General features: G+C 36.6%; 1 protein-coding gene across 1 annotated transcript in view; it reads right to left on the bottom strand.

The window, feature by feature from the left end:
* KIF6 (kinesin family member 6) overlaps positions 1-24,805 on the bottom strand; it is a 158,356-nt gene that overhangs the window by 42,177 nt on the left and 91,374 nt on the right. Inside the window, 3 exon segments of the mRNA XM_056357424.1 lie at positions 8,040-8,095; positions 14,548-14,688; positions 17,466-17,472. Coding sequence (XP_056213399.1) covers positions 8,040-8,095; positions 14,548-14,688; positions 17,466-17,472 — 204 coding nt within the window.

The following is a 24,805-nucleotide window of genomic DNA, read 5'->3' as shown; positions in this document are numbered from 1 at the left end:
GCTTCCCAGGAGAGAAGAAACCAGTGGAGACTATGTGTATTGAGGCTTTATTTTTATATATATCCCAGTGCTGGAACAGAAGTGGTGAAGCAGCAGACAGGCAATGTCTTCTTTTTCAGAGAACTTCCAGTCTACACTGATGTGTACTTGCCAAATTTCCCACTTCTCATGGTAAACTACCATTTCAGCTTGTTCTAGATTGCTGATTTGGCTTTCATCTGCAACTTCTCAGGTATTGAGCAGTCCAGCTAGGGTAGCACCTGCCAGGCAGCCAGAAACCCTGTACCCATAAATCATTGTACGTGGAGAATGCAGGCAGAGTGACACTGGGCAGGCTTTGCAGAAGTCATCAGGACACACACAGCACTTTTGGCACCTAGAGAATGTGCTGGATAGGTTGCACAGCACACGCTGACAATGCCCAGTTGCACGTACTTGGCCTATCCTGAGCGCGTTAGGCTCACCGCACTGCCCAGATCTCTGTCTGTGAAGGAAATCTGGAACCCTTAGTTTTTTAATGCCCAGCATTGATGGATATATTAACACTTTGTTCTCAGGGAGCCTTCTGCATCAAGAACAGACTCTGATCAAAGACCAAGATAAATAGTAAATAGTAAATTTTCTTGCTGCTGTTGCAAGTTGTCTCTTCTGACACAGAACTCAGTGTAATGTTTAAGGGCAGTAGACCACACTTCCATAGGCTGAAAGGCTTGTGAAATAAGAAAAAGCACTTGAAAGACCAAGTCATACCTGTTAAATCATTCCTGAAGACCAGGAATGAGAAAACATTTAAAGGTAACCGCCTTTTAAATAACGGACAGTCCTAAAGTGACTGGCTGAGTGCATGAAAATGGATTGCTCTCAACATCAGGAGAAGGCTGATCAGCATTAGTGATATAAAGCTTGGTGAAATTGTGAATGCAGCTCAAGGAGGCACCTTTGGAGACCTCGAAGGTGGAATATATTGCAATATATTTCACAGTAGAAATGATACTATTTGTGTGTTTAAAACAATTATTACTGTATCTAATGCTTTATCAACTAAAACAACAATGAAGCCAAATGTGGAATTTTCAGAATTTTCAATTTTCATACAAGTCGAACTCAAGGTGACCTTAGCTAGAGTTTTTCTTTAGTGAAGATTTCAATATTTCAAGTTCCACGGACTTTAAAGGTCTCTGCTGAGAACAGAAATTCATACTAAGCTACCTGAAGAATGAAATGCTGTGAAATGATATTATTATCTGTTCATTAAATCTGCATACTGAATTCATTTATTTATGAGTTGTTAGCATCTCATTTGAACCAGATTTGCCTGTGGAATGTAACCTTTCTTCTTGGAGTTTCTCAATCTTGCCATTTTTCTTCTGCACTAGTCATTTCCAGTAAAATGCACCAAGGACATATATCAGATATGTCTGTGTAAGTACTTGATATTTTCTGGAATTCAACCAGAACAGTGAATTATACTAATTAGCAGCTATCAAACCTCAATGTTTATTTCCATAAAAGAGCAAGTATCTCAGAATATAACACTGAAGAATGAAATACATTTCAAGGCAATTCCTTCCTTATTATAGCCATATTCATAGCTGAAACAATGTCCAGTAAGCTAATGTCTCTGACTCAGGACATTTATATTAATATAAAATCAATAGATAATACTAGCAATATTTCTGAGCTTTAAGAAAGGAACACACTGATTTTGATGAATTTTCTTTCCATACAGCAAATCATCACAGCATTTTCATTTCATTTCATTTAGGCTCCACGTAAAGCATGATATTTTTCTTCAATGGAAGAATTATATGCTTCCTAAGTACATATACTTCTTCAGCAAGTTTTAAAAACTGCTTTTTGCTCATGCATGACTTCCCTCAATTCTTTCAGTCCATATAATCATCACCTAAAATATGCATAACATACCTCATGTCATCGTTGGTGTAGTTCTTAACTGATTCTCCTTTTTCAAAGTTATTTATTGCCTGTGTGGGAAGCTAAAACAATGTAGGTATACAATGTAGCCAACAGAGTGCTCTCAGACCCCCTCTGCCTCAAAAACGTCACCTCATCTTATTCCATTTCTTATCAATGCAAAAAGGTTGCTACCAGTTCCCTTCATAAAATTGTGCTGTTATAAAGAAAAACCTTGCACAAAATATTCTTTGGAGTTTAAAAGTAGGTCTACTTGGCTTACCTCCACAGGGAAGTAGAGAGATCATAAAAAAATAATTTTTATGTATATGTACATAGTCTTTCACATAGAGAAAAAGGTGATTATAAATTCAGGTTTTACAATATTTAGGTTCTGGTTAGGTTTAATATCTACTTTACATTTGCAGAAACAACAGTGCGATGTACAAGACAGTGAATCAGAATCAACATTATCCTTGAGCAATACGATTTCTTGCCCTCACTCTCCTCCAGTCCTCACCATTTCAATGTAGCACTCCATTAACAGTGATAAATAAGGAAAATTATTTGAATAATTTGCAAGCAAATTAAATGAAGACACTTCAATAATCTTGCTTTGCAATACAAGGACACGTCCTCACTAAAGGTTATAATCGGCTTTGGTATCCTGTGATCTTTTACACTAAAATCAAAGCTTGAAATGAGTCAGAGCAGTGCAACATCTCAGCATTCCTGTGGGTACAGTTGCATCATCAACATCATGCACAGATAATCCACCCACCTACCCTTTTTCATTCCGACAGTGCCTGTTTCCTCATACAGTTATTATTCCCACATGAGTTTGCCCTTACTCTCCCAGCGTCAATCACAATGTTAGCTGATTTCTGGACAGACTAAAACCACCAGCTGCTTCCCTTTGGGGACTAAATACTGTTTAGTATGCTTTTTTTCCTTCAGGAAAAAAAATATAAATCTAATAGTTATATAAATACCCCCAAATACACAGACATTTATAGGGATGAACTGGAAATCTTTACTAATCTTACATGCATTTGACACGTAGCCCATTCTTGTATACAGGCAACTTTTTGGTCACTGAATTCTGAATGAATACATCAGTTTAATTTACACTGAGAACAGTAATTTTAATTCCCCCAACTCTAACTTGTTGTGTGATCAATGTAGTAGCAGTTGGACCTTTTTTGTTGTTAATGCTTTGCAGTTTGTTCAGATGTAAACTTCTCCCTACTGTCAGAATCCTTTCACACAGAATGTTCTTGGTAATCATGTAAACCCACCTTGCTGTAACAGCATTCTAGAAATAAAACTCCTGCTAGACCTGATAAGGAAAGAAGCTTTGTCTTCAGAGGTTTTGTCTTTCTTTCTCACCATCCAACTCTATTTTAATTGGCAATAAATTAAATTAAATTTCCCTGACTTGAGCCTGTTTTGCTTGTGATAGGAATTTGTAAGTGATCTCCTCATCTTTATCTCAAACCATGAGCTTTTTCTTCTTACTTTCTCCACCTGTTCTGCTGAGGAAGCAGAATAAAAGAGCCTGGCAGCCCATCACAATATGCTAGTCACAATCACTCAATTACTTGCAAGAAAAATTCCATACCTTCACTATTCTGAAATCAAATCCTTGGCTTCAGCAGCAAATTTTCTTCACTAAGTCTTTTTCAGTAATACCAAAAGGACCTATAGATCTTGTTAGAGACCCTAACTCTTTGGAAATGACACAATATAAAAAAACACTTGCAGTGGCACAGCATGTTTTTTCACAAGAAAATTAACGTGTGTTATACATATTTTTAAATGTGTATAATGTGTGACATACACATTTTTAAAGTTCTTAATGTTGGACTAGAAAGACAAAAATTTACTTGTATGTCAGTGCTGGCCCACTTTCCACTTCTCCTACACTGATTACAGAGTTCTCATTAGTTCACTGACCTCTCAGTTATTTCTTTCCAGTTTGACTCATGCTGGTTTTCTGTATTTGTCTTTTAAAGTCTAGTCCTTGAGTACATTCTCTAGTCATACGTAAACAATTCTGAATAGTTCACTGAAATCAATCCAGACATGTCTACGTATTCAAAATCCATACGAAGTGCCCCTCAATGCTCGCACCAAAGCCCTCTGCTCCTTTGTTTGTGCCTATACAGAGGTTTGTGTAATAATGCAGTAAAATGACCTGGCTTAGAACCACTTCCCTCTTTCTTGTCTTTTATTTATTTATTTATTTATTTTAAAGTATTTGAAAAAGACAGTTTTCATCCTACAATAAAATTCACTTTCTTATTTCTAGGAGGTCGTTGTGAATAGTAAGCATAATGAAAAATCTAAGACATACATATTATTTTCCATAAAAATAATGTAAAAATCTCTGCATTCTCTGAGTGCTATTAAACATAAAAAGAGATAGAATCCAGGAATATGTGGTATAGTAGCAAAGGCGCATACTAGCCACAATGTCTCATTTCTGATATTATAGTCACTCCACACTTAAACTCCAGCTTACATCTCAGCATTGTTTCCCTTAATCTTTTTATGCAAGCAATAACATCAGCAAAAGCCTACCATGAAAATCTTACTGCAAATTTCTTTTTCCAGCCCTAACTTCCTGATGTTTTTGAAGTGTCAGTGTAATTGAGAAGTGGTTGGAGCATTTTGTGTAATTTTCTCTGCCAAACACTAATATTTCCAAAGTCAGTATGAAAGGGTATTGTGACATAAAAGTTACAGCCAACTGCTGTCACTATCTCAAAATATAATGAGACTGCATGAAATAGGCTCTATGGCCTCTGTGGTACATAGTTTTATACTATTAAGTGTAGCTTAGAAATAACAGAAACTGATATTGATGGGATCTGTTCTTGATTGTGCACAACAAGGCAGCCAGGAATGCTTAAAGAAACCAAAACAACAATAAAAGTAAATTAAATATCTAGTTGCAGGCCACAAATTACTCTTATTTCTCCTACCACGTTTTCAGTAAAAATTTGGCACGTTAGTAACTTTACTTAGCATCCTTAATGGCCTTCTGAATATGTATGCTATGATGAGACAGACCTAACCAAAAGGTTTTTTTCAGGCTGCTAGTGTAATACAAACTAGTGTAATTGCATTGACTAAGCTGAAGAAGCCAGAAAGTGTCACACTGAATGCAAAGATTTAATAATTGTTAAAGAGGTGATAATAGGTAGATTTATTAAAAGTTATGACTAAAAAACACAGAAGGAACTGAAGGAAAGAATGTACAATATGATCACTCTCAAGCCTCAGACATCACTGCTTAAAAACCATCCACAAAGTAACGTACGTCTTCATAATCTGCATAGATCAGCTTAGGGATAGCTATAAAAGGATACAACATGGATGGAATTTCTTGCTTATATGGTAGAATTACAGTACAAACTAAATGAAAAGACTGTTTTTCCATTTTACAACCAAAAAAAAAATAATATTGAGAGAAATAAAACTAATTTTCAATTTGAAAACACTTCACTTGTAATTGAACTTTACATACCAAAACAAAACCAAAATGTGTAATTTTGAGCAATTTTTCTTAGAACTTTGGAGTCATTTCTAGTTTGACTCTTAAAGGAGCTTTTCAATATTCTTGTGGACTACAAGCTATTACCATTTCCTATAGGAGGCATATAAGCATTGTCAAGTTCAGCACAATGATACTGAATTGTTACACAGCTGCTTGTTTTGTTCAAGGGATCTGTTTGGTTTTTTGGGCTAGATATACATATGAATATGCAGATTTTTGTTCCGTTCCTGTTCCCACATATACTTCACTGCTTCACTTACAACACTGAAGAACTTAACCAAAAACAAATTTTGAAACAGATGCTTTTAATTGCAGGAAAAGCCATACTCTACTGCACTATAGCTATCAGAAGTTTTGTCTAACTTACTGGAGAAAAACCCACAACGATTCAATCCAAACCAAGGATTTATTTTAGATTTTGCTGGGAACCATGGAAACAGAGTCTTGAGCAGCTACATCTATGTTGCTTCAGTACATTATTTCTAAGAGCTGCCACATTAGACTCCTGCAAATCTCAGGAGACTTACAGACCACACAAGTCTTGTCCCAACATGACAGTACAAGTGGTACCTTCAGAACAGGCATGTGTTCCACCACATCGTATACTGTCTCCTACACCCTCCAAACATTTGTTCATCCCCTAAGACATTTGTAAAGATATAAGGTATATGTAAGGTGGCTGCTAGGGTTCTGTCTTCAAGCAGCACAGTTGCAGCCCCAGGCACTGAGAAAGATGTGCTTGTGTGTGGCTGCTTATTGCTGGTGTTCACTTATGCCTGCTCCAAAGTGGATCTCAACTTCACCAAGAGAAAGGAATTTGACACCTAGTGCTGACTTTGGCTTTACCTTATTTAAGCCACAAAATCTCTTGGGCTTATCACAGACAAATAAATCTAGGAGACAGAGGTAAATCAGGACAGTGTGGACTTCAAGATGGCAGCAGAGAGAAAAAGCTGGTATCCTGATGTGATGGCTCATGTTCACACCTGTGCACACCACTGCCCAAAAGCTGAAAGCATTATTCACCTTGGAGATGCTTCCTGTTACTTGGCATTGTCCTTGATAGTAGGCTTAACCTGCTCTTCCAAGTTTATCACGGGAGAAAGACTACTTGGCAGGATTTATGTGAGTTTATATGGACACCAGAGAGACCCATAGTTGCAAGGTGGATATTGAAATTCTGCTTTCATGGGCCAATCTGTGGATATCCACGCACAAGTTCTGTACTGACATTTATGTGCTGGCCAGTCTGAAGGAGACAAATGAGCCTACTGAGAGAAGGCAGGGTGAATCAAGTGTCTTGTAGAAATAACACGGTGTTCAGAACACTGCTCCAGCAGGGCTCAACACCTGATGTCTCTAGTTCTGGATCGCTTCCAAACACCCTTTGTGCTGCGGTTTGAAAACACAGTGCCAACATGGCTGAGGCTTTCTGCATAGCTGACATGACTTTAAATATACTGCATAATATCTCTGAGGGACTTGTGGTATACCCGAAGGTGATTGGGAGGGGAATCTGGCAGTAGCTACTGTCGCGACCACATAGAATATAATCACGGCTATGGTGAAAGTACAGAGCTCTTGTCAGGAATGCCATGAAATTTTTGTCCTTTCCCAGAAGTCAGCTACAGTTGTAAGGCAAGAAGTGATGATAATGACTTTATTGTGCTGGTGCCACCCAAAGAGGAAGGAGACAGAAATTGAGAGCAAGGTCTATATCACTGCACCTGGATGCCAGATTACCCTTAAATCTAGCCCCTCACAGCCTGTATCTGGAAGCTTGAAGAGACTTGGTTCACCTGAATGTGTGCATACAGGAGGACATGGACCTGATCTCAAAGGACTTCAGGGATAGAGGACAAAACTGTGTTTCACATCTGGCAGAGAGACTGGATAGACAATTCTTAGGAAAGAAGCTACAGGCCTTGAAACAACAGAACCCAGAAATCAACTACAAACATATCAAAGACTCCTAGGAGGATCAGATAAGACCTAGCCTGGGGCTGAATGTATATGTGAGTGATTTTTGGCTTTAAACAATCTGAAACTGGAAGCCAAGAGTATGCTGTTGGGGATTTATAGCAAAAAATTATGAAAACCCCCACGAAGCTGAGGGGCTCCTCAAAATTGTTCTAATTAATCTGTGCAAAGGAAATGCAGAGGGGTAATTCAACAATGAGATCTTTTATCAGAAGCTATATAAATTTATAGATAAATACAATCCTTAATCTGTCAATATCACAATTTGAAATTATGGTTTTGGATCCTTTTATCCCAAAATAAAATTCAGAAAACCCAGTGCTAATACTTTAACTTCTCCTTCTGATAGACTTTAGACATCCTGTCAAGCAAAGAACAGAGCTTTTTTTCACATGATAGTATTTGAAATAATCAAAACCAGTACATAAAATTATTACTGCTATCATCACCTAACCATTTACTGTATTGGAAATCTTAGTAATGCATTGACTCTTTTCTTTTAGAAATTAGATTCTCTTCCCATATCCTCTGAATGCTGTGATTTCATCAGCTAAAAGGTAAAATGAAGTTAAAATGTACTCACTTATTTTATTTCTCACTTCATTTAATTTTTCCCCAAGGCATTTAGCTTCAGCAAACCTGTCAATAAAAACATAATGGTACTGAAGTAATTTAAAAAACAAGAAGTTAAACTAGTTGTTCACAATAAAATACAGAATTACTTTTTGATTTGTCAGTAGAACTAGCTGGAAACAATTTTCCATCAGAAAAGATTGTCTGGTCTAAAAGAAATAATTTCTGAAAGAAACCATGCAACAAATATGTTTTATAGATGGACAAAACAAATTTATTTGACTTTTGTATTTTAAAAATTATGTTATTTCAATTCTAATGATTGGATTGTCTTAAATATTCATATTATACTACAGTATTAAATTTAATATGCTACATTACGTGCAAAGTGTTAACATACAGTTATATAAAAGTAAAATAAAAAGAACCCAAGCAAAGTCAAAACAAAATGTTTGAAAGTATTAGAACTTCTTCTCACCAGGAATTTTCAAATTTCAGCCTGTAATTTGCATATTGCTGATGGCTGCTGTTTGTGCTGTGTGAAAATGTACATCCCAGTCACCAAAACACCTCTCAATCAGAAATATGAGAAAGTATGACAAAACTAAATTATTTTTTTTTTCTACAGATAGTTCTTATGCAAATGCAGACTTTCAGATGATATTCAGCTACTGCTCAAATACCAACACAAGCCAAAGCTAGCCACATGAAGATATGCAAGTAGCAAGCAAGAAACAAGCTGAGAAGGATAGAAACAAATCAATGAATCAGGCTTTGGAAACTCCGTTTTTGTAGTATGCAAATAGCTTGACCTCAAATCAAAACTGGAAATCAGGTTTTTTTAAATTCTGAAATTCCCATCAGGTTCCAAATTAATTCAATGACCACTTCCTTATTATATTTAAATAATCAGATTTTCACATGGTATGTGAAATATGTGTCAGATCTAAGCAGATCCTTGAAAAACAGCTGTCTACAGAGCTTTCCAAATTCACTTATATTCTCTACATTTCCTGCAGTCTGCTAGAATTTGATGCCTTCTCCTTTTGTGCTTTTTTTTTCTGTAGTATTTTGATCTTTTACAGCAGTCGCTGTCATAATTGTTCTCTTACACTTATTCAACTCAGTACTATATAAAATTATTGATGACAAATGGCATACATATCAGGCTTTCAGATGCCAAGCATATTCTGCTGTAAAAATAATGACAGTCAATTCAATGTACAATGGCAAAGTCTCAAGAGTCTCTGACAGAACTGAGGCTTGTTCAAGGAAATATCCATTGTAATAGTCTAAATGCCAATATTTTAAAATGTAGGATGATTTGCTACATTGTGACATTTGTGTAGGACATTAGGCTTGACATGAAATTCTGAATTGTTACTTGAATATGTACAAGTTGAACCTTGCTGAATGTGGGTGTAGAACTGTAAAACTTAATTGTTAAACAAGTCTTCAGCTGATCGGGAAGAGTCTTGGTCTAGCCAAAGTAACTGAGGAAATCCACGAGTTGTATATCTGTCTAAGTCAAACAATGGCAAAACAGAGTAAAGAAATAAGACTTTCCTCTGGGGAGGTGGGGTTTGGAAAATTGCCCCTTCTCAACTAATTAGTCCTTTTCTCTGTAAAATTGGAACAAGTTAGAATTTCAGGTGCCCGCATTCCTACCTGCTCATGAACATTTTCTTTCAAGGCTGATTTCAACAAGGCTAATAAATGGCTGGAGCTGGAGGGTTTCTCAGCACTTACTGTTTCTTACATAGAGAAGGCAGAAGCCTTTGAATGATCTGTGAGACTTTTATATAAGTTTTTTCCACTGATGTTGTCCTAGAGCACACAAGCAGGCCTCGAAGATTGTGTAAAGATCAAAGGGAAACACCCGAAAGCAATTCTCTCTTTCTTTCCCTCAGCTCCCATGAGCCAAATACTAAGTTCATCAATTCCTTAGTAATTCCAGAGGTAAATCTCCTGCTGATTATTCATTCTGATTCATGTTCACAGAGAGATTTAGCAGGACAAGCTGAAGCCAGCTATCTATCCAGCCCTTATTCGTAGGTTCCTGCCAACAGTGGAATGGGCCATGCATCTGTTTCTCAAACACCACAGTTTATAAACTGGCACAATAACATAAACTGAAATTTGGCATTAATTTATGACAGTCCAAAAAATTCCATCTGTGACTATGAATCATAGTCAAATAAAATAAACCAGATAAAGACAGAAGATTTGTCTCTAATATTGAAAGGGGAAAAGCTATTTCTGACACTCCAATAAGAACGTGGCATTATTTTGCATAAAGGTGGTATTGCTATGAACAGTCATGAGTGAACAATTATATCGTTAGCTGAAAAGAGTTCATGTGTATCCTACATGGACACCACTCCACAGAAAGGCTGAAGTTGCCAAATCATGGCTTCTATTACCTACAAAAAAAATATTCCATGATGAAACCCCAAGGTGAACTTAACCACTAATTTTAGTGGAACAAGCATACTTGCAAAGACTTCACTCTTTGAATGTAAATGCCAATAATTAAAAAATAAATATTTTGAAAAACAAAACTCCAACTCATAATGTAAACCAACACAAACTCAGAGGCTGTCTAATGAGAGAATGGAGACATTTAGTGAATTAAATGAACATTCACTCATTTTTAATTACTAGAAATTACAACAAATGACCAAAGTGAAACTCATCTTTTCCATGAAACTCATCCATAGATACTGAAAACACAAGTTAGCTGCTAACCATCTGAAACACAGAAAGAGATGAAAGGAGAAAGTGGAAAAAAATAACGGAGAATAACAGAATGGAAACTAGATTTACATTATATCTGTAAACTCCGTAGGATTTTACTACTGGATATATTGTTTAGGATGGGATTTAAAAGCTTCGTACAGTATGCAATATTAGATTGAAGTGTCTCAGCTGGGAAGATATCTTGGTAGTATATTTCACCAGAAAATGAGATGCATTTTTCTCCTTCTCAGAGAAACAGTGCTAAGAGGACATGGTTGCATTGAGAAACAGGATATTATTTAGTTCTCTGGAAGTTAAGTATAAGAAGTCCAAACTGCAGAAATTGGATTCTGCCTGGGATTTCTTTTAAGCAGTGCAGCAGTTATTAATATATAGAAGAAAACTGAAAAAGGATTGCTTCGTATTACCAGCAAACTAAGCTGTAGAAGATCACTGTTTCGATGTTACAAAGCCACTTCCCATAGGCAACTGTCCTAATAGGATAGTGTGAATCTATTGCTTTTCACTTGAACAGTAAGTCAGTAAATGAGCTTCAGAGAGAAATTATCCTTAACTATATAAGTTTCCCCACTTTTAAAATACAAAGATGGTACTGAGTTACACCATGGCTTCACCAAGGGCAAGTCCTGTCTGACCAACCTAGTGAACTTCTGTGATGGAATGACTACACCAGTGGACAAGGGAAGAGCCAGAGATGCCATCCATGTGAACTTCTGTAAGGCCATTGACACAGTCCTCCACAGCATCCTTCTCTCTAAATTGGAGAGCTATGGATTTGATGGATGGACTGCTCAGAGGACGAGGAATTGGTTGGATGGTTGCATCCAGAGGGTACTAGTAAAATTCTCAATGTCCAGATAGAGGCTGGTGAAAAATGGTGTTTCTTAGGTGTCTGTATTGGTACCAGTAGTGTTTATTATCTTCATCAATGACATAGTGGGATGGAATGCACTCTCAGCAAGTTCGCATATAACACCAAGTTGAGTGGTGCAGTTGACACACCTGAGGAATGGGATACCATCCAGAGGGACCAGGACAAGCTCAAGAAGCGTGTCCTGGTCCTCAAGAACCTCATGAGGTTCAACAAGGCCACGTGCAGGGTCTTGCACCTGGCTCAGGGCAGGTGTTGGTACCAATACAGCCTGGGGAATGAAGAGATTGAAAGCAGCCCTGCTGAGAAGGACTTGGGGGTACTGGTGGATGAAAAGCTGGACATGAGCCAGCAACATGCACTTGCAGTCCAGGTGGCCAACAGTATCCTGGGCTGCATCAAAAGAAGAGTAATCAGCAGGCTGAATGAGGTGATTCTGCCCCTCTGCTCCACTCTCGTGAGACCCCCCTGGAGTACTGCACCCAGCTCTGGAGCCCTCAGCACTGGAAACACATGAACCTGTTGGAGTGGGTCCAGAGCAGGGTCCAGAAGGTGATTAGAGGGCTGGAGCACCTCTCCTGTGAGGACAGGCTGAGAAAGGCTGGGGTAGTTCAGCCTGGAGAAGGCAAGGCTCTGGGGAGACCTTGCAGCAGCCTTCCAGTGCCTAACAGGGGCCTGCAAGAAAGCTGGAGGGGGACTTTTTACAAAGGCATGTAGTGATAAGATGAGGGGGAATGGCTTTAAACTGAAAGAGGATAGATTTAGATTCGATATAAAGAAGAAAATCTTCACTATGAGGGCAGTGAAACACTGGCACAGGTTGTGCAGAGGTGGTAGATGCCCCATCCCTGGAAACATTCAAGGATGGGGCTCCAAGCAACCTAATCTGCTTGAAGATGTCCCTGCTCACTGCAGGAGGGTTTGACTAGATGACCTTTAAAGGTCCTTTCCAACCCAAATTATTCTGTGATTCTATGATAATTAGCAAGCCAAGAAAATCTACCCAAAATACCCAAAGGAAAAAGAAGACAGCTAAAAATAAGTAATTTGTGAACCAAATACTCTCTGTGGTATGACAGAAGTGGTTATGTAACTACAAACAAAATTATTAACATGAGAGGCCTACATATAAAGGGAAGTTATGGTAATCTTTAAACATGTGGTGTCCACACACTTCTTCCTGTGCAATTTGAACACTGGCTGGGTAACAGAGCTTTTGTCTAACTGGTAGTTCAGAGGCTGCATTCCAAATTACAGACTTGACTTTATATAAATCCATTCTAATTAATTTGGTAAACTTGGAGCTATAGGCATCTTTGCTAAAAATGACTGCAAATGGCAGGGGTAAACTGTCTTGCTCCAGCATATCAATATTCACACTAGTAGTGATTTCAACAATCAGCTGATGCATATTAAAAAGGGGTTACTCAAGGCATTAGTTTGAATCTCTGTCCTTTAGGGAAACCAAATCTGGCATCAAACTTTGTGGGTTCTGCCCATCTCTATTACATGTTCTGAAACCAGAAGGAAATACCGGTTTGCTTCATAGTAATATAAAACAGAAAATATGGAAGAATTGTGATTAACTAGAGGAAACACAGGGCATGGCTTAGAACTGTATTGCTCCCATTATTGTGTTGTGACCATGAAGTGTTCTGCTCAATTGACAGCAATGCCAGAAATGATTGCAGTGTAATTATTTGTGCAGTGATGGTGCAGTGATGTGGCATCATCTGATACACTGATCAGAAGAAAGGCATCATTAAACATCCAATTTACATGGATAAATTCTTACATACATCTAATATTTTGGCAATTTGTGTCCCTGTGGCCAAGTTATAGATCCAGGCAGAAAGTTAACCAGTTCAGGAAAGTGACAAATAGCAATATCTTGAATAAGTCACAGAGATGTGGAGAACATTTCTTGCCTCAGTTTCATGGAAGTAGGTGAGTATAAGACTCAATGACATTGAAAACAATGTCTTTCATGCCTACTAAGTGGGAAAATTATGTTATTAAAAAAGCAGAAGAAAGCAGGAGAAGGAGAAAACCCAAGACAAAAAAACCCCCAACAAACAAACAAAAAAACCCCCTGTTAGGGCAAATGTTAGTTACAAGAGTTGACTGAGAGACTGCTTTTGGCATCTCCAATCTCAAAATTTTGTATTTTTCTTGGAGTGCATGGCACATTAATACTTGAAAAACTGACACTGAAACAGTACTGTTATTCAATCGACATGGACAACTGTTGGTGGATTAATTTCCAAGATGATTAAAATCTGCTTTATGGAAATCGATGCTTTCAATGTTATGTTATTACCACCATCTTCACTGGAAGGTTTTGAAATGTTTTGCCAGCATTTAATGTGGAGAAGAAAAGTATTTTTTCTGTTTTTTGAGTGCAAAAGTGGCAGAGAGAAGCTAAAATCACTTGGCAAACAAGCTAGGAACAACAGACAAAAGCACATGTTAAACATCTCCTAGCTTACTGTCCAACTCAGTGCTGAAGCCAGTAAAGCATTTCTGACAATGGAAGTAGTTGCAATAATTGGTTCGGTCACATGGATCTTACTTCCTCTGGATAATTCATGATCATGAATACTATTACCCCATTGCTTCAACATGGCTATGAAGAAAAGATGAATAAAACCAGAGGAAATATGCACTAAGATTCCTCATGCCACTTTCATGTTCTATCCAGACTTTTATTCTGTCACCACTCTGTGCCTTCTGAATATGAAATATCCTCAGTAAGAAAAGGAAAAGTTTGTGTATCAAGTTCTCTACAGAAGCCTGGGATGTCTGGTGTAAAATTATGCATTCCTACCCAGACTCAAAATGAACTCTCAGATGTCTACCTCCAGCTGTATCTTGCTGTGATACTCACCTCTGTTTTAGAAGCTTTTTGTTGTCCTCAATGATTATGCTGTCAGCACGGTCCCGCTTGAAGACTTCAAAAGCTTCCTGACATCCAAGTGACATCTTTCCTCCTGACCCAAGAAAAAAAAATAAAGGGAATTACTTCAGTCTCATCAAAAGACAGACAATTTGCATTAATGTAACTCCTATTTAGATAAATATAGCAATTCAGCCCAGGGGTCTTAAAGCACCCAGATGATGTTCACTGTTCCATCAATGGGAAAGCATTTTTGACAAAAGACTTCTATTAACTGAAAAATAAATTTAATTTCACTCCACTTCTCTAAAGTCTGAATGTTTGAACTGTATAATTTCTCAAGACAACTTGAAATGCTCATAAGTAAAAACCAAACTTTAAAAATTTAAAATATGTGAAATATTCTTAAGTGTGAATCAGAGGTATTTTCACAACAGCAAACTGCAATTTGCTTTGGTATTTCTTTCATTCCCATTTCATAATGGCCCCTAAACATACCTTGAATATTTTCAGTATTCTTGGAAGGAAAAAACCCCAAGCTTCTTCAGTTATATATTAGTGAATGCTTTTCACCCCCTTTTAAGCAAAGCAGGTATTCTACCTACAAAAATGGTTGTATACTGCCTTTTACATGTTCAACATGGTGTTTGTTTCCTTTTGCGCACCAGAAGGTCAAGACCTATTTGGCCTTCAAATCTTTTTAAAAATCACTACCGGAAAGTATTACAGTCTGTATTATTTACCAGTTCTCATTGCTAGATGACCTAGAGATTCAAGTGAGAAATCATGCACCTGTATTATCATTAACAAAAAAATTTCAAAAGCTTAAGGAGAATTAAAGATTATACCAGCATCTGTGTTATCACAAGTACTCATATGTCAACAAATACGGAAGGAGAAAGGATGAGATTTGCACATAAAAACATTACAGTAATAAAGATTATTCAGGAGCAGAAAGCGGTATGACAAATTCATAATAGCTCCACCTTTAATTCAACCTCATGGTTACAACTTAAACATCAAAATGCTGTTCCATAAACTGGAATTTGATCTTCCTTAGGTTTTTTTCCTCTAAAGTCTTGTGTCCTATCACAAACATTCCTTCCTGCTTCACACCTACTGAGACCCCCAAATCCATTGTGCACAAGAGCTATAAAGTTTCCTGGGAGTTTTGCTGCACAAGAGTTTTCTACACATTTTGTGCCAATGGACCAGCATTACCAATAACATGTATGCATGTATGACAGTTATTTTCTGGGCAACCTGCTTTGCAATTTTGGTGTAAGTGGGGACGATACATTAACAAAACATGCCTGTAACAGGTTGGGATATGCAATACTGGGATGCTACACCTTATTGAGGTCTAGCTCTTTTATAGTCTAGCTGCATTTTATAGTCACTCCAAATACGTTCTGCTGCCCTTCATCATACTTATAGTATCAGGATTACCTCCCACTGACTTCAGTGAGATTTCTGCAGTGTAAAATGCTGTTTACGGTGAAGGCTGGTAACAAAAACTAGCACTCTGGGTTCAATAAGCAGTAAAAGTTTAAAAAACTTTAATAAAAATATGGTAGAAAAATTTACCCTCTGTTTCAGTCAAAAGAATCAGCACATCTGTTACTAATTTAAAAATTTTGAGTTGAAAATAGAACAACCAGGAATGTTTGAATGGCAAAACATGCAGAAATGCTCCACCCTTTTTGAATAAGAAAATCAAAGAAAGATACAGGGCAGTCTTTACTGCTGTGTGATTCAAAGGAGCAAGCGGATTTAGGAAAATACATTTTTCTGTGATGATGACCTGAAAATAGAACGTTCATGTTTCATGCTTGCCTTGAAGAAAAACAGGCAGCTTTGCAAGCAGAATTTTATAGGACATTCATCCCATCACTAGCACTAATTTTAATATGCAGCCTGAATTGACCCTCTAGAATTGCTTTTGTTGCAGAAAAGGTTTGTATTAAGTGCAGAAAGCCTAGATGAAATTCATGGCTGAGCCTAAAATAAACAATGAAAAGCCCTTGCTCATACATAACACTACAATGTAAAGTATTTAACCCTTCTGGCAATGTTGCTGCCTTTGAGAGTACAAGTAAAAACAGCAGAAGTAGATTTAGAAAACAAAACTATTACAGTGATTATTGGTTCTGCCTGGCAGAAATGCATCAACCAAAATTAAAGGTAATCTGATAATCATTTTCCAGCTCTACATTAAGAGGCAGCAGATTTGTACAGCCAAGCAAAGCACACAAAAATAACCCCCCTGAACTCTTGGGAAGGGGAAATTTTCTGTTTATCCAGTCCATTTTAAGAAAACAAAGAAATATATGAAATAGTAAACAACTACAATCTGAAAATGGTAGCTAAGGAAAGGAGCTTAAAAAGGACCATTAGGATTATAAACTAGTATAATAAGAGCATAAAACTCTACAGAAGAATGTTGCAGCCTGTGGGTAATGACGGAGACACTCAGGATGATAATAAGGGAATACAGTAACGTTAATACTAGTAAAGAACGGCAAGAAACATTGGAAACTTGATGGAAGGCTTGTATTTTCATTCTGTTCGGTAATAAAGATTATTCCTTCTCCATGACTGACGTTGTATCTTCAATCATGCTCTTTCCATTTCCTTAAATAATCTATAATTGCATAAATAGCTTCACCTTCTTTCAGATGGACTCCAAGTGCAAAGGTGAACTAACATTATTGTCATGCTTTTTCTCCTGGGCCTAATTCAAACAAATAAACCGCATGTTGTTTTAAAACAAGTTATTACTGAATTTCTGTTTCTCTCTAGCTGTAAATTGAAACCTATGTATAGCAATATATACTTGATATGACTAAAAGCAGAATTGAGAGAATAAACTATTGATGATAAAACATTTTATGGCAAGGTAGTGGAACAGTTCAGCTAAAACTGTTAGACCTGTAGAAAACAATTTCTTTTACTCTGAGGCCAAACAATTTCTCTTCTCCTTCTTTAATACCATGGCATAATGTTACAAAATAAACATTTGAAAATTCTTATCTAAGGAAGAATCATCATATCCTACAGGATGAGAACCAGGAAACACATGTCATCAAGTCATTACAATGTGAACTGGAATAATCATTACCATAAAAATAATTCAGATCATTGGAAAAAGCATAAAGTTTTCTTGCCATCACATTCATGAAATCCCAGTTGACAGGGTTGCATTAAAAAGTGATAAATTTTGTATTAACTTAATTTTAATTATACTCTTCCTGTTAGGTTGTGTAAATTAGCTTTAATATTAAACCATCTACAAGTATGTCCAACTCACAATGTGAAATTTACAACAAACCCAACATTATTTATAGCAAATTCAAACATCTGAAATTTTGGGGAAATTCAGGTTTGATCCGCACCCTGAATTTGAATGTTTAAGAACATTCACATTGAATGTTTGATTTCAGTCTGTACTTCTATCCAGTGTCCTCCACCAGCTTTCATATTAAGCAAAAAGTTTTGGTTCAATAGGCTCCTCTCATAAAATATACAAGTTACAGCTGTCCCACAGAACTTGGGTAAGTCAGAAAGCAGAATGAAAATGATGGCTCACAAGCTCTGAACAAGATCTGAAATGACCAAGAAATAGAAAGCTTGCTGTAGTATTGAAAATGGGCTAAACTCTTGAAATCAGTAATAAATCAAAACAAGCAGAGCAAAACTGTAATAAGGCTTTTGGATGTGGCTGATTACTTTTTGAGGTGACATGAAAAGGTCAAAGCAATTTCAAGACTCAGTTGTACACCTACAGCAGCTAGAAGCCTGCATATCAGCAAAGTCCCTGGCAGATATTATGCACCCTATTCTATCACTGACTACAGATCATTTATTCTATACTATTCTATGTAAATACAAAAATGCTATTTACAGCCATCCTGAACAACAACTGTTTAGTGCCTCACAAACTTTAATTAGGAAAATAAAGGAACATGTAGGGTGTAGCGTAGCACTGGGTGTTCAACTGCCAGCAGAGAAATTACAGGACTGAATGCTATTTTTAAGTTAAATAGTATCCACTGGGATTACTCAAGGACTATATCTGAGTAGGTAAGAGCATGCAAGTGTATAAACTTAGATGTTATTTTGTTGCCACAAGTAATCAAACATGGCCGTACATATTTAAATAATCACACTGATTTTTAAATTTATCCAACACCCACAAATACCATTGCAGCTTTCTTCAGGGATCCTAGTTTATAAATACTGGACAATGTTTAAGGACTTTATTGCAGTGTTTTTTCATAAAGACTAAAGAGTGCTCAAACTGGAAGCGGTACTTCCCGAGTGCTGAGTCCAGCCCCTTTCTTTTTTTAGGTTGGTTTGTTGAAACAGGCTTTAATGCTTAGAGAGAGAAGACCTTCATAAAGTTTAATGTGTGAAACCCACAGAAAATGTTTATATTGCTCTTCAATTAAGTCCAGAAAAATCTGTCAAACAATAGCATGAAATTGGTATCTTCTCAGTCAGAAAACAGAATCACAGTGTCTCCTCAAAACCACACCTTGTAACCAGACTTTGGTCCTGGTATGAGAGCTCCACAGGGTTTCCAGCAGCCCTTATGCCAGAGGCTGCCAGTTTAACCTGCAAAAAGAATTGGAAAAAAACTCTCCAGGAGAGAAGAATTAAAAGTTGCAAATTGAACTGTTCTGAGGGAGGAACATTAAAACTGTTAACAAAAGCAAAGTCTTGGGAATAGCTATTCTGACCATGTGTTCTGATGAGAAAGGCATCTGTCCACTTATCTGCCCACACATCTGTTTTGCAGAAACTACATTTTCACAGTAGAAGACTTTGTCTTTCCATTCCTACCAAGTGCTCTATCAAATAAGATTTGTAAAACCTTCCACTGAAAGCAATAGGAGCAAAAGTCCCCTTGGCTTAAGGGAAGCTCTCATTCAAGGAAAGGTTGTCTGAAGAATTCTAGGACGGCAGCTAACAAGAATTGTGTCTTCATGCTTATAAAGACTATCATTCTGTTCATGCTATTATATATTTTTACTTATCAAACTGAACAAAGGAACTGTGGACACTTCCAAATGAAGCTAAAGTAAAAGTATTTGGTAAGTCTTTGTAAGAGGATTAAGGTATTAGAAGTGTTTGCATGTAAGCATAACTAATTACTTCTTTACCAGGATCCCCCAAGATATCAGAGCCATCTGTTCAGAATGGAAAAAAAGTAGATGTAACAAATCTTGGGAATGATGAATCAACAAAGAACAAATATTCAGAAATAGGAAAACAAACTACAACCCAATATACAACAAATACTTCCCCACTGCAAGGAACAGCTAAATTCTTCATGAAAAGCATGTGTGTTACATATGGCTACCTTCATTAGACTGCAATGCAAAAATGGGAAAGACATAAAACAAGGTTTGGTCATGGTACCCCTGTGGTGTTGAGCTGCAAAACATACTTTTTGGGAAAGTCGAAATCCTCAAAGGAAAACCAGAATATTCAGAGTCAATGAATTAAATAAAACATTGGCATAATTCAATTTCTCTGCCTCTGGAGTTTCTTTGTTTATTTACAGGAAAGGAAGAGGGCAAAAAGAACAGTTTATTGAGATTATGAGCCGTTTGTTGTGGGACTGAACATCATTGATCTAGGCAGGTCAGACTGCACTCCACAAGTGAACATTTCTACTGTGCAAACCCTTGAGTTAATTGGTCCACAGACATTTACCTAGGCATCATTTTATCCACGTAAAATTATTGGGTTGGCAATACAAACTATTCCATATATGCTGAAATAATTTATAAACAGAAGACAAACCACCACTAAATAAAACACTGCAAATGCCTAACAACAAAGAACAAACTTGTACAGGAGTGTGTTAAACACAAATCAAAGACAAGTGCCATTTCTACTACAATGAATATTGTTAGAGGATATGTGATCATTAAAAATCGGATTGCTTTAAGATTACTAAAATAAAAGAATAAAAATACAATTTCAACTTTGTAAAAGTCATTTTTGATAAAGCTCAAGTGGAATGCTTCCAAAAAAATCCCTCCAACCAACCATCTACAAGAATTCCATTAGGAGTAGTTCTTTACATTAATTAATATTCCTGTGCAGGAGTAAGGGAAATATTGATCTGTATTTTAAAATCAAAGGTTAAATGAAGTATCAACTTTAAAACAAGATGAAATTGACTATTTAAAGATTCTCCAGGATCATAGAACGACAACAACGAAACTCCAAATGGGATATGATAGCTGAATTTAATCATGTTGACTTCCTTCAGTTTCATTATTTTAAGAAATCTCAGGCAGCAGTACAGGTAAGAAAAGTATTTTTCATATTAATCCAGCCGTATGTTTTTAATAGCGCTCCTTTTTGAAAAGAAGCCACTTGGCCTTTAATGCCTAATGATGTAATCAGAAATGCAATTTTAAGTTCCTTACTGACATGTCAGTTTCCTTACTGATAAATCTGACACCATATTGAACCTTACAGTGATCTCAATGTGAAAAGATTGAAACTATGGAAATTTCTTGCCTTCATTTGCATCTTCTGGAACATTAGTATACTAGTTTTTCTACCTGTCAAACATTGCAAAGCACAATGCCAGTGAGAATTACAGGATAAAATAAAATTGTTAATAGCAATTTAATATACCGTCATCACCTTCACCCGACAGAGCACATATTCTCCCAGGATGTGCTAGACTCAGTTAATAGGACCATTTTTAGCCTTATTCTGTTTCTGTTAATTATATATTCTAATAATTTCTCAGATTACATGGCATGGTTTCAAGATGCTGTGGAATATCTGCACTAGCATTAATGATTTATAGCATTCTTCCTTTCAAGCATTGGAACAGGCTGCCCTGGGAGGTGGTGGAATCACCACCCCTGGAGGTGTTTAAAAAACACACAGATGCAGCGCTCAGGGACACGGTCTAGTCTTTGCAGTCTTGGGTTAACGGTTGGACTTTATGATCTTAAAGGTCTTTTCCAACCTAAATTGTTCTATGGTTCTACTCTTATGTTACCTAGTTATGCTTTTATAATTTCTTTAAAGACGCAATGGACAGCAGAGTTGTCAAATTCAAAGTGGAAGTAGAATAGCCGAGGCTGGAGTTAGAAGCTACTTGGCATGAACAAAACGTTTCCAGATATCAGCAGTGAGGAATGAAGTAGTGTATCTATTGATACAACTAAGTTTTTCTCATGTTCTGATACGGATATTATTGCAGAAATATTTTACATTTCATGTATGACAGCTCATATGTCTCAAAAGAGAAAAAAAATAATTTTCAGCTGCTATTTGCAACCATTTACTTCTTTAAACTGCCTGTGAGATCATATTTGATTGTAGAATACATACACACATTGAAAGTCCTTAATTAGTAGGTACAAAGCGAGAGCCTGAAATGAAGCATGGTAGGCTTGGCAGAAGCTCAGGGGGTGGATACAAAGGAAAATATGGAGTCAAACCCACAAGAACTTTAGGAGACCCACCCAACAGTGCTGCCACTTCTAAATAAATAAGATTCACTTTTGCTTATGCTGGGGTCACACATTTCAGATAACTTCTCATAAAACAGGACATATATCTTATACTGGATTGTGCAGTTTACAATAAACATTGGATATAAGAAATGAACTGTGCATTTCCCTTTCTTTGTAGGAGCCTAAATCTGTTCCCTGCAATAGTTGATGCAGTTGTAAAAATTTTACAAAATATAAGAAAGGGCCAATACATTAGGCATGAGTCACCTACCAACTTTAGACTACTGTGCTAAAGATGAAGGTTTCAGTTACAACTGAGTAAAAGCAAATTAATTGTAAATGTTTTGACATCCTTCATGTATTTGTCATGTTGCAGTAGCAATATTTGCTGCTTCTATTTTAGACCTGAAAAAGGGCTTTTATGTTCAAAAATTTGTCTGCCTTTTTCAACCAGACCAACATATTTACAAAAAGATAGAATATTCTCAACATGATTTGGCTAATTTACATGTTCTATGCTGAGTGATTGATATGGTATTTAAATTCTCCCTTTGCATGTATCTTTCTCAATTTTAGAAAAATGATACTGAATGGTGGGATAAGAATATTTTAAGAGATCTACCAAATGACAACCTACAACAATGGAGTCATGAGAGCTTGGACCAAATGCAAGTGAAGTTTTTTATTAGGGACATCTGTAGAGATCTGCATGTATTTTTGGTGCCTGGAGAATCATCTCCACCATCAATCTTGCCAGTAACACCATAAACCACAAAAGAGGCATATTTCATTTCCAGAGCAGTTTAGCAGAGGAAGAAGGACTTGTTATAAACATCAGTCTGGTTTTGGAAACATACTGTACCTTTAATTTCAGATTAAATTTTAGCTTTATTCTTTATTAAGACACTGAGGTTTTCTGAAGTAGAACTCTGTATGCACTATAACTTAGGTAGACAAGTAAAAAAAACCGTCTGTAGCAGCTACACCATCAATTAGTGCCAGCTTGGGGCTACCTTAATATTTTATGCTATAAAATACAGGAGTGCAGGAGCTGCTTCATGAGAAATTGGTCTTTTGTTTTTTTCAGCAGGAACTCCAGCACCAAAAGAACAGAGTATGCTGAGGTAAAGACTTGAGAGCAGACACCATGAGATACACCCCATGGTAACCTATGTCTTCTCACCAGTCAGCACTCTAGATTAATTAATTTTACAATTTGCTATCTATTTACATTCAAGATGAGCAAGGTTTACCAGTCCTGTTGCTTACTCCTTTTGGCAGCTGACAATTAGCAATTAAGAGTGAAACTCTAAAAGAATGAACTTTGATTCTCTCTGTGTTGAAGCTTTATTGGAGTTTGCCTCTGAGGATGAACATGGTAGCATGTTGTGTACTACTGTCCAGATTTAAAAAAGTAATTAGACATGTTATTCCTGAGGAATGACCACACTAAATTTCAAGCACTCAGCTACTGAAGAAGCATTTTCTCCCTTCCTGAACAAGCCTTGTAACTGTTAAATTACTGACAGCATCCCCTCTTTCTCATGCCGTTGATGATGTTTTAAATAACACAGGTCAAAGCAGTCAATGTATATTAATTGTACTCTAAATACACACACAAAATGGAGCCTTCAGGAGTTTTAACTAGTTTTCTCAGAACTGAGGACTTCTAGGCATATGATAAACTCCAGAATTTCAGCATAGTCAAAATAGGAGTTCTGTGCACTTACAATAGCAGAAGTTTAGAGAACACTTGTGTAACTTTGCTCAGGTGCCCACTTGCTCTGAAACACCTACACTGACTGTGAGTTGCTGAATTTTCTATGGAATGAAGCACATTGTGCCTTTGGTGTTACACAACATTTGCATTTTAGTAAGCCTGAGGAGTTGGTGGTGCATGTAGAAAGAGAGTGGTTATTACCAGTCCCTGTAATACATACATATATTCAATTTTTATCTGTAATCGTTTTGAAATAGGAGCCAAAGTAGAAAAGGAGGAGATAAAAATGGGACCTGGACTTATACATAGAACAAATTGACTGGCTTCTTTCCTGAATTTTCACTTCAGCTTTTAAAAAAAATTATCAAATTGTTATTTACAAATCTTTTAGCTACTTTTAGCTAAATCTTCAGCTCATTACTGTCAACTCTCCTCATCTGTCAAAGGCTTTTTACTTAATTTTAAAATGCTTTTGACCATATGTATTTTATTCTGAATTTAAAAAAAATAATATAAAAATCTATCTTGAAGAATGGAACTGTAAACACCAAATCTTTGTATACCATAAAAAAACCTGTTATAAAACAACACTTCCATTTTCTTAAAAAGACTCTTTTCAGCTATTGACTCAGGTTGATTTTTTTATTTAATTCAAGGTGCTTACATGTAAACATGACATTCTAAATGAAATCTTACCCATGACTTGTTAATTGAGCTAATAAGCAACAATTCTTTCATTACATCTTAAACTCATGACTTTGCAGTTAATGCTATTTGATTTTATCTTATTTTGCCTATGTAATCCACAAAATCATGTATTCCTTCTCCCAGAACAATCCTTTTGGAGGAGTTTTTTTTTTGTACCACCAAAAAACCCACCCCAAAACCAAAACAAAAAGCCCCAAACCCCTGTATTATTTGTCATAACTTCTTCATGTATAAAAATATCCTTTCTACATGGGAACTCCAGCCATGGACATATATCACACTTCCATTTTGTGCTTGCTGAAGAATTTTGCTTTTGTGATTTCAC

This window comes from Falco biarmicus, chromosome 12 (assembly GCF_023638135.1).
Source record: "Falco biarmicus isolate bFalBia1 chromosome 12, bFalBia1.pri, whole genome shotgun sequence".
Classification (NCBI taxonomy): Eukaryota; Metazoa; Chordata; class Aves; order Falconiformes; family Falconidae; genus Falco; species Falco biarmicus.
The sequence above is the reverse complement of the archived record's forward strand: the minus strand, read 5'-3'. Positions and strand labels throughout refer to the sequence as shown.